The sequence below is a fragment of the Bufo gargarizans genome, chromosome 11 (assembly GCF_014858855.1).
Source record: "Bufo gargarizans isolate SCDJY-AF-19 chromosome 11, ASM1485885v1, whole genome shotgun sequence".
Classification (NCBI taxonomy): Eukaryota; Metazoa; Chordata; class Amphibia; order Anura; family Bufonidae; genus Bufo; species Bufo gargarizans.
The window spans coordinates 6,972,635-6,992,640 of NC_058090.1; the positions used below are offsets into that span (position 1 = coordinate 6,972,635).

Sequence of the window (20,006 nt, forward strand, 5' to 3'; positions counted from 1 at the left end):
AAGCCACTGCCAGGAGTCCGCGGCGCATCAGGCTGAGCCTAGTGCGCAAGCGCAGGATCTGGCAGAGGGACGGGTGGATTGAGGAGGTGGCACTGAGGTGAGGAAGGCGGCGCTGGGCACCAGACGGCGAGGGGTGCAGGCGGGCACCCTGGATTAACGTAAAACCCCTTGGGCACCTTAGGTAGGTGAGTGACAGCTTATAAAAACCTGTTTTTTGGGCTAATAGAGCCACAAGCAGGTTTAATAAGGGCAGTTTAGGATTCATGTTATTAGCACCGACATGGCCATATGTTTAGCTTATAGGGCACAAATCTGATGACAGAATCCCTTTAAGACAAGGAGCAGGAAACTAAGGTTTGATAGATGTTCCTTGTGTGTGGTTTGCTTGATTCTAGCTCGTCCTCCAACTACGGCAGACAGGGTCTAAATCTAACTCACATTTACTGGTTTCCTTCTTTTCTGTTCATCCCCATCAAACATGTGCTCCAAGTGTGTGTCTGTGCAGTGTGTCTGTGCAGTGCGTCCCGTGCAGTGCGTCCCGTGCAGTGCGTCCCGTGCAGTGCGTCCCGTGCAGTGCGTCCCGTGCAGTGCGTCCCGTGCAGTGCGTCCCGTGCAGTGCGTCCCGTGCAGTGCGTCCCGTGCCTTGAAGAGCCATTCGAGGGTGAATACATTTGCACTAGATGCAATCATGCTACATATTTGGAAGCCCAGATCTTGGATCTAAATAAGCAGCTTGAAATACTTAGGGGCATTGCAAACCTGGAGAGAGGCTCAGACCTCACTGTGCAGGCGCTGACTGGGGTCAGTGAAACGGAGGTGGGAGGAGGAGGGCAAGGTCAGGACTACAGGGTCAGTAATTGGGTTAATGTTACAAGAAGGGGTAGAAGAAGAAGTGCCCGGGAAGCTAGTCCTGAGCTGGAACACCCTAGTAAATATGCCTGTTCGGCTGATATTAGGGATGAAAGCCCAGGGCCAGCAACACTGCAGCAGAGCGTTCCTCCTAGCAACCAGGAGGATGACCACTGCAGGAAGGATGGGAGTAGTAGTGCAGCAAAGGTCAGACAGATGCTGGTGGTAGGGGACTATATTATTAGGCAGACAGACAGGGACATCCGTCGCCGAGACCGTGAATGCCGAACAGTGTGTTGTCTGCCGGGTGCTCGGGTTCAGAATATTGCGGATCGGATTGACAGATTGCTGGGTGAGGCTGGGGAAGACCCGGCGGTCATGGTACACATTGGCACCAATGACAAAGTCAGGGAGAGATGGAAGGTCCTTAAAAATGATTTTAGGGAACTAGGAGAGAAGCTCAAGTCCAGGACCTCCAAGGTAGTGTTTTCAGAAATACAACCAGTGCCACGAGCGTCACCAGGGAGAGAAAGGGGTTAAATAAGTGGCTCAGAAGCTGTTGCAGGAAGAAAGGGTTTGGGTTCATAGAGAACTGGGCCTCATCTGTCGGTTACAGGCTCTACAGTAGGGACGGCTGCACCTCAATGGGGAAAATGGTTAGACGGCTGGAGGAGCTTTTAAACTAGGATCTGGGGGGACGATGGTCATACTAATAAGGGGGTAGATAGAGAGTGGGATATAGAAGGGGACAGTGGGGGGGGAGAGACTGGGCAGAACTATGCACTGATGAAAAATAGAACTGCTGGTAACAAGAACCCGTTACATACAAACATCAACCAAAGTAACCAAAAAAATATATAAAAAAATCACAGATATTCACTTTACAGGTTATAGTAATTTAAAATGTATTTTCACAGGCGGGTACAGTGGTCATAATAGAAGATTTTATCTTCCCAGACATTGACTGGGGTCATGGTTCTGCCTCAACCGCAAATGGGAGAAGATTCCTGAACTTGCTGCAGGACCACTTCATGGACCAGTCTGCAGAAGCTCCCACTGGGTGCGATGCTCTGCTGGATCTGGTAATATCTAATGATGCAGAGCTTGTAGGAAATGTTGTTACTGTTCCAGAAACACTGGGTAATAGTGACCACAATATAATTATATTCCCCCTAAACTATAAGAAGCAAACTCTGTCGGGCAGAGCAAAGACACTGAATCTCAAAAAGGCTAATTTCCCCGGGTTGAGGTCAGCATTTCAGGGCATAGACTGGGGGCAGCTACTGTCACATAATAATACTGAGGATAAATGGGAGAGCTTCACATCCACATTGAGTAATTGCACTAAAAAATTGTATTCCTTTAGGTAACAATTATAAAACGGCTAAAATTACCCCCCCCCCCCCCCATGGCTTACAGCTACTGTAAAAAGGGCAATAAAAGACAAAAAAGGGCATTTAAAAAATACAAATCGGAGGGGTCAGCTGTAGCGTTTGAAGATTACAAAGGGCTTAATAAAATCTGCAAAAAGGAGATAAAATTAGCAAAAATACAAAACAAACAGCAGGTGACAAAAAAAAAGCAAAACAAATTCCCAAAAGTTTTTTAAATATATAAATGCTAAAAAAAAACAAGGTCTGAGCAGGTAGGTCCCCTAAATAATGGTGGGGGGGGGGGGGGTCACTGAAGATAAAGGAAAAGGCAGAGTTTCTAAATAGGTTTTTTAGCTCTGAATTTACAAAAGAAGTTAAATGAGTTGATTTCTGTGGCGCCGGGGTTGTTAGTACATCCAGTGATATACTCACTTGGCTAAATAATACTATAAGTGATAACCAACATGGGTTTACCAAGGACAGAAGTTGTCAGACTAACCCTGATTTGTTTTTATGAAAAGGTAAGTAGTAGCCTGGACAGAGGGGCGGCTGTGGATGTAGTGAGGTAAGTAGTAGCCTGGACAGAGGGGCGGCTGTGGATACAGTGAGGTGAGTAGTAGCCTGGACAGAGGGGCGGCTGTGGATGTAGTGAGGTGAGTAGTAGCCTGGACAGAGGGGCGGCTGTGGATGTAGTGAGGCGAGTAGTAGCCTGGACAGAGGGGCGGCTGTGGATGTAGTGAGGTGAGTAGTAGCCTGGACAGAGGGGCGGCTGTGGATGTAGTGAGGTAAGTAGTAGCCTGGACAGAGGGGCGGCTGTGGATGTAGTGAGGTGAGTAGTAGCCTGGACAGAGGGGCGGCTGTGGATGTAGTGAGGCGAGTAGAAGCCTGGACAGAGGGGCGGCTGTGGATGTAGTGAGGTAAATAGTAGCCTGGACAGAGGGGCGGCTGTGGATGTAGTGAGGCAAGTAGTAGCCTGGACAGAGGGGCGGCTGTGGATGTAGTGAGGCGAGTAGAAGCCTGGACAGAGGGGCGGCTGTGGATGTAGTGAGGCAAGTAGTAGCCTGGACAGAGGGGCGGCTGTGGATGTAGTGAGGCGAGTAGTAGCCTGGACAGAGGGGCGGCTGTGGATGTAGTGAGGCGAGTAGTAGCCTGGACAGAGGGGCGGCTGTGGATGTAGTGAGGCGAGTAGTAGCCTGGACAGAGGGGCGGCTGTGGATGTAGTGAGGCGAGTAGTAGCCTGGACAGAGGGGCGGCTGTGGATGTAGTGAGGCGAGTAGTAGCCTGGATAGAGGGGCGGCTGTGGATGTAGTGAGGCGAGTAGTAGCCTGGACAGAGGGGCGGCTGTGGATGTAGTGAGGCGAGTAGAAGCCTGGACAGAGGGGCGGCTGTGGATGTAGTGAGGCGAGTAGAAGCCTGGACAGAGAGGCGGCTGTGGATGTAGTGAGGCGAGTAGAAGCCTGGACAGAGAGGCGGTTGTGGATGTAGTGAGGCGAGTAGAAGCCTGGACAGAGGGGCGGCTGTGGATGTAGTGAGGCGAGTAGAAGCCTGGACAGAGGGGCGGCTGTGGATGTAGTGAGGCGAGTAGAAGCCTGGACAGAAGGGCGGCTGTGGATGTAGTGAGGCGAGTAGAAGCCTGGACAGAGGGGCGGCTGTGGATGTAGTGAGGCGAGTAGAAGCCTGGACAGAGGGGCGGCTGTGGATGTAGTGAGGCGAGTAGTAGCCTGGACAGAGGGGCGGCTGTGGATGTAGTGAGGCGAGTAGTAGCCTGGACAGAGGGGCGGCTGTGGATGTAGTGAGGCGAGTAGTAGCCTGGACAGAGGGGCGGCTGTGGATGTAGTGAGGCGAGTAGAAGCCTGGACAGAGGGGCGGCTGTGGATGTAGTGAGGCGAGTAGAAGCCTGGACAGAGGGGCGGCTGTGGATGTAGTGAGGCGAGTAGAAGCCTGGACAGAGGGGCGGCTGTGGATGTAGTGAGGCGAGTAGAAGCCTGGACAGAGGGGCGGCTGTGGATGTAGTGAGGCGAGTAGAAGCCTGGACAGAGGGGCGGCTGTGGATGTAGTGAGGTGAGTAGTAGCCTGGACAGAGGGGCGGCTGTGGATGTAGTGAGGTGAGTAGTAGCCTGGACAGAGGGGCGGCTGTGGATGTAGTGTTTCTGGATTTTGCAAAGGCTTGGAAAGTATAGTTTGTAATTGGATTGAGAACTGGCTGAAGGACCGTGTCCAGAGAGTTGTGGTCAATGATTCCTATTCAGATGGTCCTGGGTTATAAGTGGTGACCCCAAGGTTCAGTGCTGGGTCCTCTATCATTTAATCTATTTAAATGATATTGAGGATGGGATTAATAGCACCATTTCTATCTTTGCAGATGACACTAAGCTGTGTAGTGCTGTGCAGTCTATGGAAGATGTCCACACACTACCAGCTGACTGGGACACTCTGAGTCATTGGGCATCAACTTGGCAAATAAGGTTCAATGTGGATAAATGTAAAGTTCTGCATCTTGGTAGTAATAATCTCTGTGCTTCATATGTCCTAGGCGATGTAACACTGGGGGAGTCACTTATAGAGAAGGGTTTGTCCTTGTGGATGGCAGATTAAATAACAGCACAATGTCAATCAGCTGCTTCTAAGGCCACCAGGATATTGTCAGGCATTATACGAGGCATGGACTCGCGGGACAGGGCTGTAATACTACCATATTACAAAGCGTTGGTGCGGCCTCATCTGGAATATGCAGTTCAGTTCTGGGCACCAGTCCATAGAAAGGATGCACTGCAGCTGGAAAAAGTACAGAGGAGAGCGACTAAAATGGTAAGGGGCCCGGAGGGTCTTAGTTATGAAGAAAGATTAAAATAATTAGATTAGAAGAGACGTCTAAGGGGGGACAGGATTAACCTGTACAAATATATAAATGGGCCGTACAAAAAAATACTGTGAAAAGCTGTTCCATGTGAAATGCCCTCAAAAGACAAGGGGGCGCTGCCTCCGACTGGAGAAGAAAAAGTTCAGTCTCCGGAGGCGTCAAAGCTTCTTTACTGTAAGAGCTGTGAATCTGTGGAATAGACGTCCTCAGGACGTGGTCACAGCAGGAACAGGGGACGGGTTTAAAAAGGGTTTAGATAAATTCTTAAAAGTAAATGACATTAATTCCTTCTGGGATTCGCGTCCCCACCCATCCCTTGGTTGAACTTGATGGACTTATGTCTTTTTTCAACCGTATCAACTATGTAACTATCCTCGAATAAAAGATGTGACTGATAAAAGGTGTAATACCACCTCACTGCAGCAGATGGCGCATGTCTGATAATTACAGATACATGTAATCCTGCCTGTCAGCATTAGATGGCAGCAAACACTATATGTGATAAAATACACAATAATACGCTGCATATATACCCGTCTACGGCTGCAGTAAACAATTATTTAAGTAATCGTGTATTCTTTCGATTAATTTTTTTACAATTAACCGAGTAATCTAATAAGAAAAAACTTCTTAAAATAACACATTGCTTTATAAAAATGTCCCCCTTCCCCAGTGCATCCGTGCCATCCACCAAGTCCCCCACTCCCCCAGTGTCATCAGATCAGCAGCCCCTCCATGCCATGTCTCCCAGTGCCCCCATGATGGCACTGCCATCAGCCCTCCATCCAGATTGCCATGATGTCCCCCTTCCCCAGTGCCTCCATGCCATCCACGATGTCTCCCACTCCACCAGATCAGCCCCTCCATGTGCCTAATCACAGCTGCCCCCATTAACCCCTCTCCAATAACTCTATACATGCCAAATCACAGGTGGCATGTATCCCCCTCCGCCTCTGCTTACTTTATACTTACCTTCCAGTGCAGAGTGCGCCGACACATGGAGTCTGCAGGAGACGCGTCTTCATCCCAGCATGCACTGGGGACCTGACGTCACACACAGCGCCAGCCAGCGCGCTGACGATGTGTGAACGCAGGGTCCTGCAGCACGGTGCTGACGGGAGCGGTGAGTGAGAAGCTTTATTTCACTCAAGCTCCGTGGTCATGCGATTTAAATGAATCCTCCATGCAAAAAAACTGCATCGAGGATTTTTACCTCAATTACATCGATGAATCGTTTCAGCCCTTTACCCGTCATCTCATGTAATGGATTTACTTTACCCAGTGGGTCATTCTCCTCTGCAGCCAGCTCTGTATTACTGCTGGTTACACTTTCGAGATCCTCATCCTGTAATTTCACTTTGCGCTCGCCTTTGTGTCTCCAAACGCAAGGCTCGTCCACCTGGAAAAAAAAAATAATAAAAAAACCACGATCATGTCCTTTCACACCAGCGTTATTCTTTTCCGGTATAGAGTTCCGTCCTAGGGGCTCAATACCAAAAAAAAACGGATCAGTTTTATCCTATTACATTCTGAATGGAGAGCAATCCGTTCAGTATACATCAGGATGTCTTCAGTTTTTGGTTGGAGAAAATACTGCGGTATTTTCTCCGCCCAAAATTCTGGAACACTTGCCGAAATGCTGGCAATAATTCCCATTGAAATATATTAATGCCGGATCCGGTACCAAGTGTTCCAGATGACACCAGAGAGACGGATCCGGAATTTCAATGCATTTGTCAGACAGATCCGCATCTGGATCCGTCTACAAATGATAACCATTTGCATATGGATCTCCAGCGAAGGAACGGCCTGCCGGATCCTGACAACGCAAGTGTGTAAGTACCCTTAGGAGCAGCTTATTACATACAGTCCCAAATCTAATCCTCACTAAGTGCTGCCCTCTACTGGTCAGACTATAAACCAGCTGGTACACAATGTAGTCAGTACTGTACAGTAGATTTATCTCTGGATATACAAACCTTAAAAAGAAAGCCGAACCCCATCATCAGGTAAGAGGGTGGAAGGAAGTTCTTTTTTCCTAAGAGAGAGGTATCACATTAAAGTGCAGCCGAGGTCACGGATGTAACCACAATATGACTACAGTTCACACGTATGCAGAACATGAAGGTGACGTGACCCCCTCACCTCGGATCATAAAGCTGCCGGTGGTCAGGTACTCTCCAGTTGGAGCCGTCTTTGACACCTACAGGAGACGGTAAGAAAATATGAATTCAGGCTGATAATGGCGCATCTCTCTCAGCAGAGTCAACCCCTTTCAGAATGCAGTCCTGGGTCATTTGCTGACCGCCCCTGGTCCTGCTCACGGCACCCCAGGGACACTGCAGATTTTGCTGGAGGGAGCTGTGGGCGGCCGGACATTTCCCTTGCGGCACCTGCTTTAGGGAACACATAGTAATGCCCGATGGCCATTCAGATGAATGATTGCCCATGGCATACAAGGACGGCTGAAGTCCACCATGTACGGGAACTGCCTGCACACAGTGTCTACAGGTCGTGTACATAGAGCAAGGTCCTAAGCAGAGGGCTTTGTGATGTCCATATGCCCCAACAGGACATGAGCGGTCATGATGAGAAACCCCCTTTACATAACAGAAGTACAATACCTGATTATGATGGACCCACCAGGCACTGGTAATGACCCGGGCATCCCATGCGGCACTATAGCACACGGCCATGGTGCCAGCTTCAGTTAGGGTACGGGGAGGCACAGCCTCACCTAAGCCAAGACACATTATAAAATCCAAATATTACTGGTATGCACGGAAATGTAAATCGGTAAATTATATACACAAGTCTGACCGGTGAAGAACCCCGGTACAAGACACCAGGGGTGACCCCCAAGAGCCGGCAGGGACTCCCTCCTATGCTACAGATGTGCCACAAACTCAGATCATATGCAAAATAATACATTAATATAGAACCTCCTCACAGAACTATAATTTTGTAGTAATTTGTATTAATGCAAGAAAAAATAAAAGTTTCTTACCTTTTAGATTCTTAATGACGCAGCTGGTGGCCCCGTGCAAGTCGGCGTGCACATATATGTCACCTGTAGACACACAGAAGCACCAGTCACTACAGTGCAAAGTAATATATATCCAGTAAAAGTCCAATATTCCAGCATCCAATAACCTGGAAAATCCCGTTTGAATGGAACAGTATTCCGCGTGCTTGACCAGCGCGTCATCCACCATCTATGGGACCCCCGGACTCACTCACTACGTGTCAAAGAAACCTCATGCATGCAGCTGTCATGGCCGTTTTGTACCTATGGATCCCAGGGCGCATTTTACATGGCTCGCATTCCGTATGATGTCAGAGCCAACCAGGCCATCACCTAAGACATCGTCACCTGCCCGTGACCCGAAGCACCCACAACGTCTTCAATCACTGTGGAGCCTAAAAGGAGACATGCCAAGGCTACAGCAGCAGCACCCTCGTGAGGTCACTGCCACCACAACCTTCTCTGTGACATCACTTGTGTTGTAAGACCTTGAAGTGAACATCTCAGGCGCTGATAATAATGTCAATACATATATCTGACAACCTCACTCCCAATAAGGTCATCAGTGATGATGTCATCAAAGCAGTGACATCAGTTCTTGTGACTGCAAACACCCACAGCTTCTAACCTACCTGTGCCTTGTGTGAAGACACTCCACACCTGCAGCATGGGCCACCCCAGCCCCCCATCTGGTACATTATGTATAGAGTCAGAATCCCTTGGGATGTCATTGCCTACCACATCATTACTGGGGGCAGGGGACAAACAAGGTGACTTAATAACCAGTCAGTGCGGGGGTCCGACACCCGGAACCCCCGCCGATCAGCTGTATGAGGTAAGGCGTGCGCAGCGTGTACGTGCCGTCTCCCAGCTCTCTTCCTGCCGAGAATAGGTCATCAATATTAAAAGCCCAGAGAACCCCTTTAACCCTCCCCCACAGTCATCTCATTGAGACGAGCACAACATGGGACGATACAGCGTTTTCGGCAGGCCCAGAGCAGGAGCCGGACTCTCAGGACTTGCACGGTATACACATGTTATATACAATACTCAGGTGCTGACCGGGCCGCAGGTATTTCTTCACAATCATTTCGTTCTGTTGCTGGTCTCGTCCGGCTATGACCAGGTAATTTTCAGAGCTTATAAACCACAGAAATTTCTCAAACCTGAAAATAAATAAAAACAGACTCCATTGTACAAATGTGTGTAAGTGCTGCCCGTACGAACATACCAATGTGCCAGCCCCATGCCCTCTAATGCTACCACTGAGCCTATGGACCTCCAATGCTAAAAGGCACATAAGCAGCGCTCGCCCTTCTCCAGCGTGGCATTCTGGGACTGGGTCAGGACCGTCTACGCTCTGGTCCCCTGCTTGGCATATGGCCGGATAGGATCCCCACACTCTCCACACTGACCCCAGTCATCTTACCAGTACACCTTCCTGGCTTTCTGGATAGAGCTGACAGTCTGCACCTCCTTCAGGGTCTGTTTGGTTTTCTTCTCTGCCGACTTGAATGCCTTTTCTGCTGCCTCCACGGTTTTCTGCGTTTTCTTGGCCGCATGTCGCTTGTGGTCATAATACCTGCAAATAGAGAATATTTCGGATGACCTACCATCCAGTGCACAGTTAAGGGCCATCAATATGTTTACGTGCCCTCGGCCTCTGGGCCCAAGCGCCTTTCCATACGCGAGCTCCCAGACTCACTTTTTGGCGTTGGCGTACGCAGACAGGCTGAGGTCCACATCCACCAGCGCGGGTTTGTTCTTCTGGGTTTTCTTCAGCTGCTGTTTGTTTTTGCCCTTTTTCTTCTTTCCTTTTGGTTCATCGGTTTCCGGCTTCTCTTCTTCCTCCTCATCCTCCTCTTCTTCGGACAGTGTGTACGGGTTCCTACATAAGAGAGAGGAATAAATAGGACTCTATTAGTAATTGGATACATTTAACCCTTATAGCCGCCATGGGTGCTGGGGGCCATAATTATGTTGCTAGACCAATAGCCATTGAAGAGATCAGCACTTCACCTGTCCAGCCTTTAAAGGGCTATCCTCATCTGGGCATTTAGATTGATAGCACATACCATAAATGTCCAGTAGGTGCAGGTCCCACCTCTGGGAACCGCTATCTCAAGAATGGCCATCTCTAGTCACTGCTATAGACATGTGCTGCTTGCTCTACATAGATAACAGCAGGTCCCATATTGGACATTTACTGCATGCCCTCCATATGCCATAAAAGGTCCAGAGGGGAACACCCCTTTAAAGCAATGGACATCCAGAACATGTCCGCTCCCCTTCCGCTAGCAGAACATAAGGACTTTCACTTTCCAGACACTTGTCTATAACACGTGTGTGTCATGTAACGCGCTTCCCCTTACTTCAGCAGCATGGTGATATGATTCGTCTGCAGTTTGAGCTCTTTGATGGCGAGGGCCACCGGGTCACCCTGAGCCTGCGCCTCCTTCACAATGACCCCAATCTCTGTCCAGTCAATCTGATTGGCCAAGGCGCTACGCACGACTTGCACCGCGCGATCCACGATGTCCAGGTTCATTTCGATGAGCTCTCCTTTGGCTTTGTCAATGTCCTACGAGTCAACGAGAGGAGGATGAGACCCCATGCGATCTCTCCGTGCACTGCTCCATCACGAGGACACACGTACCTGAGCCACATGCAGAGATTCCAGCCTCTGCACATGATCCTTACGGACATTTTCCAGTTTCTTCAAGGCTTGTTTCTCCTGGTGGAAAAAAAAATATATATATATAAAAAATTCAAGAAGTGGATCTAGAAAATGGCAATTCTGGACTATTGGATGGTGGATTAAAGGAACATTACTACAAGACAATGCTGTGTACCTGATGGAGGGCTTTCAAATCAATCTTCTGACCTTCCAGCTTGGAGTAAAATTCATCAACAGCCTTCAGGGACAAAGCATTAATAAGTGAGAGGCGGGTAGAGGAGAAACAATACCGTACACTAGAAAGGAGAGGGGGGTCCACTGCAGAGGTCCAATGTCCCACCTCTACTGGATACCACCAGACCACCCATGCTGCAGAGAACAGAGACCATCCAACAGAAACAGGGATGATGCCAACCTAGGCCGTGCCGCTCTCCATTCACCCAATAGCGCCCTCTAGGTCACCTTTACCCTTGGCTAACATCATGTGCCGTGCCTCACAGTCAGTAATAGTAAAACGCCACCTACCTAGGAGCAGTGCACATTAGGTCTGAGTGTTTCAGGTAAGTATCAGAACATATACCTCAGCTGGAAGACTCTGACCTCTGCCTATATGGCGGCATTCATTGTCCATAGGGTCGAATTGTGAATATATATTTTTCCCCGTGGTTGCCATCTGTACAAGAAAGTGCGGCCTGCATCCCTTTCCAAAAAAAAATAAAAAAATATGAAAAAAGATATGCCGTCACATCACACCTTGATGACAGCTGGATGGACACTCTTATGGCCTCCATCAGGTGAGCGGAGCCCTGTGGATGCCTTTTACGTAGGCGCTGGGACGTTTTCCCCAATGAATGTGCTAAACGCAGGGTTCAGATGCACTTAGCCCAACTAATAAGGCTCAGGTACGACTTACGGCACCGACACGCACCTTATCAAAAGTCTCAAACTCCACACACGGGCACTTCTCGTGCTGCCTGAAGAGAAACGGGTGAAATTCTTCATACCTAAATGAACATAAAATAAAAGAGTTCTCCCATGAAAAATATCTTACAGACCAGCACCTGGTCCTGAATTCTTTTGTAATTGCAAGTAATTAAAAGGTGTAGTATATCCACCGAGCTATTAAATAAAATGCATCCGTATAGCGCCACCTGCCACCAGATTATCTACTGCATAGAAAAAAAAGCACAGACTCGGCTATTTTTGGGTCCATTCGGGAGAGAGGAGTTGGCCCGGAGGTGGCACCTATCTGACATCAATGTCCCCTTTAAATTCAGTTATTTGGTTTGTAGCCATCTCTAACAGTGGTCCACAAGCTGCCGCTCTACAGCAGCTGCAAAACTACAACTCCCAGCATGCTAGTGTAGGGCTTTCAGAGCACGCTGGGAATTGCGAAGCGCTACGCATTTTGACCACAGATCCGTGATCCTGTCAGTGCACATTCTTCTGCTCACGTGAGAATGTCTTCTGAAGGTTTCTCCAGGTCCAGGCTCGGCTTCTTCTCTCGTTTCTGGATAATGTAGCCCTGTAAGACAAAGAATACAAGGCTCCAATTATCCCCATGGGTCTTGGCAGTCTACTGAACAACTCCTATCATCCCCATTTAAACCCCCCCCCCCCCCCCCCCGCTGTAAAGAATAGGTCACTTTCGGTCTTAAAGAGGTTGTCCTTTTTTTTGTTCTGCAGATGGTCCTCGCGATCATCTGTTTTTAGAGAAAGTGGCATTCACATGATTGCTGCCATCGCTTCCCTGTCTACCTGCAGCAGCGATCAGGTGTAATTACAACTACGGCGTCCGTATTCACCTCTATAGGATGGCGCCCTTCTGTTCAAGTGAAAACGAAGGAGGAGCGGTCCTGAGGATATAATCTAAAAAAGCAAACAGCCCCTTTAAGGACCAGAAAAATTATTCACTTTCTGTGAATTGTTTTACCTTTTACTTTATTTGTAATTAATTTTTTTTTTTCCCATTTACTTGCCCGTCATTTGGGTAACCTCAGAAGTGAAGTGGAGCAGACACAGTTGGCACTTGCAATACTCAGGCAGCAGATCCTCTGTGCCGCTACTCGAAGCAATGGTGCAGGCGTGAGATTGGAAGGACCAAGTAAAATGTCCGGCCCCTGTCAATCGAGGGGAAGCAGCGGAGACAGCACTTCGCTGCTCAAGGAGGCAGATTTTTTATTGACATTGATGTGTACGATTCGCTCATCACTAGCGCAGGCGCCTGTATAGAGATCCTCCTATTATGCCCTTCTTGGTGTAAATATGATAGTCCTGGGGACTTCGGCAGAGCCGTCTTCATGTCTGCAGCTGGGACCACTGTTAAGGCCATATTACACAGCAATCCCTCTCGGTAATTGCCTGCTCACTAGCGGAGGAGACCCCGGCTCTTACATGCCGCGATCTCCTCTGCAGTTTTGGGAGGAGCGATCACTATGCCATCACTCGTCCCCATGCTGTATAGCGGTTTGCTGGTGGCAGATCCTTATTAGACACCACGATCTGCCACCTGCAAACGATTATTTTTTTGACATGTGAAAAAGATTTAGATTGCCCGATGATAGAGATTCACTGGAGGCAGTATTACACTGCCAGATGGTCGCGATCATCTGCTGAAAAATGAGCAGGTGTAATACAGACTTTAAAACGGGGCTGAATACACAATGTCATCTACACTGTAACCTCCGGTCTGATCCGGGGGAAGCGACTATAGACAATAATCTCTTACCTTTCCCTTAAAATCCAGCGTCATGTCCATGTATTCCTCGGCCATCTTCAGGGCTGAATGCACCTTTTCCAAATCTAGGAATGAAAAGCAGCAAACACCAAACATAGTGAAGCGGAGTAACAGCATGAAGGTCGGTGCGCACAAGGACTAGGAAAAAATACTCAGCCGCAAAATGCCTACAATATTCTGCAAAGAAACAGTGGTTGCCTCCAGGCAGGCTGGCCCTTTGCTGCCCTGCGGTACCCTAGTCTCCCCCCCCCCCCATAGGGTATGTTGCTATAAAAACATCTATACCAAACAGCGCCCAAGCATAATCACCATCTCAATACAGTGCAAAAATAATATACCGTACAGTGCCCATGTAGTTAATACCGTCACACAGGGACAATGAGGTGCCCCATTCAGCAGGGACACTGTGCAGACTATGCTCTGCCTACAGGACCAGCGGCAAACAAGCCTGGGTTCACATCATGTTTAACATATACAAAAAAACGGATGCCTCGGACTGATGCCATACAGTGGTATCCGTTCACCATACAGTTCCATTGTAAAAAAACGTAGGCGGAAAACATGAGGTAAACCCCCTCTAAATAAGCGTCACTGACCTGTGTCCCCGCTCAGCTGCTCCACCTTCACGTTGCTGGACAATCCGGCCTGGAGGAGGCAATGCTCGATGACCGTGGCGCCATATGCTGCACAAAAACAGGGACACGTCAGTCTGGTTCTCGCCCGAAGAACCCATTTCTGGAGGCTGTGAAGCTACTCACGTAGATGTGGGTTCAGGATCCTCTTCAGCTGATCTCCCGTTGGAGCGTTTTCTAAAATTTCTTTTAATCTGAGGGAAAAAAAAATATATATTCGATTTACACAGCGCCGACATATTGTAGAGCTTTACAGAGCAAGGGCCCCGGTCACAAGAGCTTACAATCTAGGAGGAGACTCCAGAAGCAGCGTTTTGTACAATGGTACAGGATAGTACACATGAAGCTGCATGAGCCGGTCGCACAGCGATACCCGGGTAGGTGACGACTCACCTCTCCATAGTGAGCAGAGGCTCCCGGGCTTTGGCGATATCCACCGGGTAATGTTCTCGAACTGCAAACTTCACATCGTCGGCCTCGTCCGTGCGGAACCGCAGGATGTTTAGGATGAGATACTCGTGGTCGGTGAGGACGATGTTTCCCTGAGAAATAAAATAAATGTAAGGGGTTGTCCAGGGTTAGAAAAAGATGGCCTTTATTTTAGAAACAGCGCCACCCCAGACCACAGGCCGTGACTGATACTGCAGCTCAGATCCATTCATGTAAGGTGTCCTTATGGTAATGGATGCCCTATGTATAACAGACTATGGGTGCAGAGACACAAACGTTTAAGCCCACCCGAGCATGGAGCAGCGAGGCAGCCGGCAGTCAGGAGCTTCTTCAGTAAAGGGGTCCCCCACAGGGGCAGACATATGGGGGCAGCTGACTGCTTACTACTCGCATATGGTAAGGACTGACATACACCCAGACGTGATCCCACATGTTCTGCATAATTACAACCCCCAGCATGCCTGGGACTGCCACACACCTTTAGGGCATGCTGGGAGTTGTAGTATCACCACACCCGTTGACCCACAGACAGTTCATGTATAAATCCTGTACACATGTACTCGTACCCGGTCATACAGCTCGACAATGAGATGATAGGCAGCTTCGTCTGAACCGAACTGGAAGTCCACGATCCTGTCCACCCCGAGCTGCCGGACGCTGACCAGTCTCCGGGATCGTAGATGTTTCCTGCACTGGACAATATAACGATACAGAATCCGTTATAAACGACCGCGCGGAGCGACGGCAGCAGGAAGCGGGGAGAAGGCGGGAAAGTCACCACGTAATGAGGATGATGGCAAAGAGACCGGACATTACTTGCAGGTAGTGGCCAAAAGCCACGGAGGAGGAGGCGGCGGTATTCATATAACACTATGTAAGAAACATTATAAAAATGCTTCTTCCCGCAGCCCCCCGTCCCTGCCCTGTAAAGTTAAAGGGGTATTCCGGTACTTTGATCCTAAGGATAGGCCATTGGTATTAGTTATCAATATCAGATTGGTGGGGTCCGACTCCCAGCACCGATCAGCTGCGGACGAGCGCTGCGGCCTCTTCTTAGTATACCAGGCGCAGCGCCACACGGTGGCTGTTCTTGGCATCGCAGCTCAACCCTATTCACGTGAACAGAACTGAGCAGCACCAAGGCCATGAGGCAGAGGAACGTGACATCACAGAGGACGAGCCTGGGAGTCGGACCACCGCCGATCACAGATTCATAGGTCCTCAAACGCAAGTCCTGGAAGACCCCTTTAATGTAAATGATCATAAATGTCCGCAGTCACCAACAAATCTGTCTGGAGGGGGGCAGGGAGGAGGGGGACACAGCTGCAGGGTCCCACCACAGCTACACGGTGCCATAGGGACCAACAACCCCTACAGCTGATCATTCATTAGTCCCCACGGGATCGGCCTGAAATTAATGGACACCCCCCCCAGTATACAAAGAGTTAAGCTGGAACGTGACAGATAAGACAGGAAGATGCCGCCAGCTGGATACTCAATCTATGCGTTCAAACCTTCATCGCGAACCCGGACGGCATCATGTTCTTGGGCCACTCGAACTCGGTGGTGTGGATCCGGATCCCGGACTCCAGGAGGAGCACGGCTTTAGCGTCCGGCCTGCACGAAGACAAAGAGGCCGCGATCTCAGTCAGTCGGCAGCTCACCGTATTGTGCGTTCTGACACTTTGTAACATAGTATTGTCTTTTCTGGGTCCCGAGAAAGAATTGGAGACGCCCGGCACAGTGGGTGGGTGGGGGACATACTCCCAGGGGTGGCAGTGCCACCTCCAGCCAATCCGCAGTCACTGCACCCGTCTCCGCTGAGGCCACTGATGCCGGCAGTGGTGACGGGGACGTGCTGCAGGAACCGGGACCACCTGGGTTTTTGGCCATCTCTTTTAGGGCTTGGACAACCCCTTGAAGGGGCCCATACACTTAGATAGACATCTCTGCATGTGGGGATCAGAAGAGGGGGCTCTGGCGGAGGCTTATTGCCCTCTCTGCGTCTCCCATCCCGCCAGACATCAGCGGCGGAGAGACCCTCCTGCGCGGTGGGCGCTACAGTTGTCATGGAAACCACAGAGAATGTCGTGGAGCGTGGACTGACCTGCACATGTGAGAGGGGCCCCGAGACCCTGTGTTCTTAGAACAATAGGGGGTCACAGAGGTCAGACCCTAAATCTTCTGGGGATAACCGCTTTAATTAGAACACGCGCCCAATACTTCTTGGCCGTGGCACCGTTTCCATGACAACTATCTATCCCTCCCCCCCCCCCCCACCACACACAGGAGCGGCTCTCCATGCCGGGCGGCAAATCAGTAGTGGACGTACATGTGGCCCCCAAATCATAAGGAGACCCAAAATGCGTGACGTCATACGTGTCCACCCTGCGCCGACACGTCGCCCCTTCCCTGCGGACCCCGACATACAAAACTGATTCAATAAACTTTATTGGTGACGATTCACACAGACGCGGTCTATCCGGTGAGGCTCACTTACTTCTGCAGGCGGATGAGGTAGGTCTTGTTATCCACATCGTATACATTGTACACTCGCATCCCCAGCAGGCTAGGAAATAAGGAGTCAATATTACAATCAGGGAGTCAGAATGCAGTAATCACATGGTCATTGAGAGCACTGTCACTTTAAGAGGACCCCTCCCCCCGGTCACCTGTCACTGAGCTCGGAGATGACGGCCCGGAGGTCGATGGTGTTATATCTGCTCTTCATCTTCTCCTCGGAGCCGCCACTTCCCTCTCAGCTCGGACCCCGGCTCACGTGCGCAACTAACAACGGCGGCCCGGCAGGCTCAGCTCTGTACGGCGTTTTTCAAAGAGTCTGGCGCCCTCGCGTGGCCGCCTGTAGAACGACATGTTATGTGAACGTTCACCAGCAGGCGGCAGCCGCGGTCAGATGGATGATAGGGGCAGCACTGCAGGGGTTAATAATGATGGCTTCTGATTATAACTAATTGTATGGTATAATGATATCAAGGTCTGGGTCTTGCTGTGTCCTCCAGGCTGCGCTAGGGCACTGTAAGGGTTAATAACACAAAGGCCTCCTGTATAGCAGCACAATGTATGTGTGCAGTATAACAGTACTATGTATGTGTGCGGTATAGCAGTACTATGTATGTGTGCGGTATAACAGTACTATGTATGTGTGCGGTATAACAGTACTATGTATGTGTGCGGTATAGCAGTACTATGTATGTGTGCGGTATAGCAGTACTATGTATGTGTGCGGTATAACAGTACTATGTATGTGTGCGGTATAACAGTACTATGTATGTGTGCGGTATAGCAGTACTATGTATGTGTGCGGTATAGCAGTACTATGTATGTGTGCGGTATAACAGTACTATGTATGTGTGCGGTATAGCAGTACTATGTATGTGTGCGGTATAACAGTACTATGTATGTGTGCGGTATAGCAGTACTGTGTATGTGTGCGGTATAGCAGTACTATGTATGTGTGCGGTATAGCAGTACTATGTATGTGTGCGGTATAGCAGTACTATGTATGTGTGCGGTATAGCAGTATTATGTATGTGTGCGGTATAGCAGTGCTATGTATGTGTGCGGTATAACAGTGCTATGTATGTGTGCGGTATAACAGTGCTATGTATGTGTGCGGTATAGCAGTGCTATGTATGTGTGCGGTATAACAGTACTATGTATGTGTGCGGTATAGCAGTACTATGTATGTGTGCGGTATAGCAGTACTATGTATCTGTGCGGTACAGCAGTACTATGTATGTGTGCAGTATAGCAGTACTATGTATGTGTGCGGTATAGCAGTACTATGTATGTGTGCGGTATAGCAGTATTATGTATGTGTGCGGTATAGCAGTACTATGTATGTGTGCGGTATAGCAGTATTATGTATGTGTGCGGTATAGCAGTACTATGTATGTGTGCGGTATAGCAGTACTATGTATGTGTGCGGTATAACAGTACTATGTATGTGTGCGGTATAGCAGTATTATGTATGTGTGCGGTATAGCAGTACTATGTATGTGTGCGGTATAGCAGTACTATGTATGTGTGCGGTATAGCAGTATTATGTATGTGTGCGGTATAGCAGTACTATGTATGTGTGCGGTATAGCAGTACTATGTATGTGTGCGGTATAGCAGTACTATGTATGTGTGCGGTATAGCAGTACTATGTATGTGTGCGGTATAGCAGTACTATGTATGTGTGCGGTATAGCAGTACTATGTATGTGTGCGGTATAGCAGTACTATGTATGTGTGCGGTATAGCAGTACTATGTATGTGTGCGGTATAGCAGTACTATGTATGTGTGCGGTATAGCAGTACTATGTATGTGTGCGGTATAGCAGTATTATGTATGTGTGCGGTATAGCAGTACTATGTATGTGTGCGGTATAGCAGTACTATGTATGTGTGCGGTATAGCAGTACTATGTATGTGTGCGGTATAGCAGTACTATGTATGTGTGCGGTATAGCAGTACTATGTATGTGTGCGGTATAACAGTACTATGTATGTGTGCGGTATAGCAGTACTATGTATGTGTGCGGTATAGCAGTACTATGTACAGTTGCAAAAAAAAGTATGTGAACCCTTTGGAATGATATGGATTTCTGCACAAATTGGTTAATAAAATGTGATCTGATCTTTATCTCAGTCACAACAATAGACAATCACAGTCGGCTTAACCCAATAACACACAAAGAGTACACATGGGTTTCTAGGCTCTGAGGGGGTCACAGGGTCTGGGTGTCTGTAGGGATCATGGGGTCTCTAGGGTCTGGGGGGGTCACGGGGTCTCTAGGGTCTGTGGGGGTCTCTAGGGTCTGGGGGTCTGTGGGGGTCTGGGGTCTGTGGGGGTCACGGGGTCTCTAGGGTCTGTGGGGGTCTCTAGGGTCTGGGGGTCTGTGGGGGTCATGGGGTCTCTAGGGTCTGTGGGGGTCTCTAGGGTCTGGGGGTCTGTGGGGGTCACGGGGTCTCTAGGGTCTGTGGGGGTCACGGGGTCTCTAGGGTCTGTGGGGGTCTCTAGGGTCTGGGGGTCTGTGGGGGTCATGGGGTCTCTAGGGTCTGTGGGGGTCTCTAGGGTCTGGGGGTCTGTGGGGGTCACGGGGTCTCTAGGGTCTGTGGGGGTCACGGGGTCTCTAGGGTCTGTGAAACCATTACTATGTTGTACTCTTCGTCGCCTGGCGCCCTCTGGTGCTGGGTTCTGTTACGACACAGCAATCACATACAGGAACTAGGCAGACAGCGCCACCTGACGACCACTCGTGGTACAGCCGCCCATCGCTGGCTCAATGCAGTGAGTGACACGTTGAGGACACAGCGACACGGGGACACTCCTCCTCACAGCGCGGCGATGATGTCACTGCCTGTTGCTCCCAGTGGAGGGGAGGGCTAGGCACGTCA

At 49.5% G+C, this 20,006-nt stretch overlaps 1 protein-coding gene across 1 annotated transcript in view; it reads right to left on the reverse strand.

Annotated features, from left to right (window-relative positions):
* The window catches only part of NEMF (nuclear export mediator factor), a 35,287-nt gene extending 15,321 nt beyond the window's left edge, over positions 1-19,966 (reverse strand). Inside the window, exons 1-22 of the mRNA XM_044271458.1 lie at positions 19,832-19,966; positions 17,276-17,463; positions 17,104-17,172; positions 16,118-16,220; positions 15,170-15,295; positions 14,547-14,695; positions 14,280-14,347; positions 14,118-14,204; positions 13,513-13,586; positions 12,239-12,309; positions 11,713-11,788; positions 10,960-11,022; positions 10,764-10,841; positions 10,480-10,688; positions 9,813-9,995; positions 9,537-9,689; positions 9,170-9,273; positions 8,090-8,152; positions 7,707-7,819; positions 7,228-7,285; positions 7,062-7,120; positions 6,361-6,481 (exon numbers count right to left, since the gene is read on the reverse strand). Of these exons, the coding sequence (XP_044127393.1) occupies positions 6,361-6,481; positions 7,062-7,120; positions 7,228-7,285; positions 7,707-7,819; positions 8,090-8,152; positions 9,170-9,273; positions 9,537-9,689; positions 9,813-9,995; positions 10,480-10,688; positions 10,764-10,841; positions 10,960-11,022; positions 11,713-11,788; positions 12,239-12,309; positions 13,513-13,586; positions 14,118-14,204; positions 14,280-14,347; positions 14,547-14,695; positions 15,170-15,295; positions 16,118-16,220; positions 17,104-17,172; positions 17,276-17,334 (2,086 nt within the window). The 5' untranslated portion in view covers positions 17,335-17,463; positions 19,832-19,966. The remainder of the gene's footprint in view (positions 1-6,360; positions 6,482-7,061; positions 7,121-7,227; positions 7,286-7,706; positions 7,820-8,089; positions 8,153-9,169; positions 9,274-9,536; positions 9,690-9,812; positions 9,996-10,479; positions 10,689-10,763; positions 10,842-10,959; positions 11,023-11,712; positions 11,789-12,238; positions 12,310-13,512; positions 13,587-14,117; positions 14,205-14,279; positions 14,348-14,546; positions 14,696-15,169; positions 15,296-16,117; positions 16,221-17,103; positions 17,173-17,275; positions 17,464-19,831) is intronic.
* Positions 19,967-20,006: the final 40 nt, after the last annotated feature.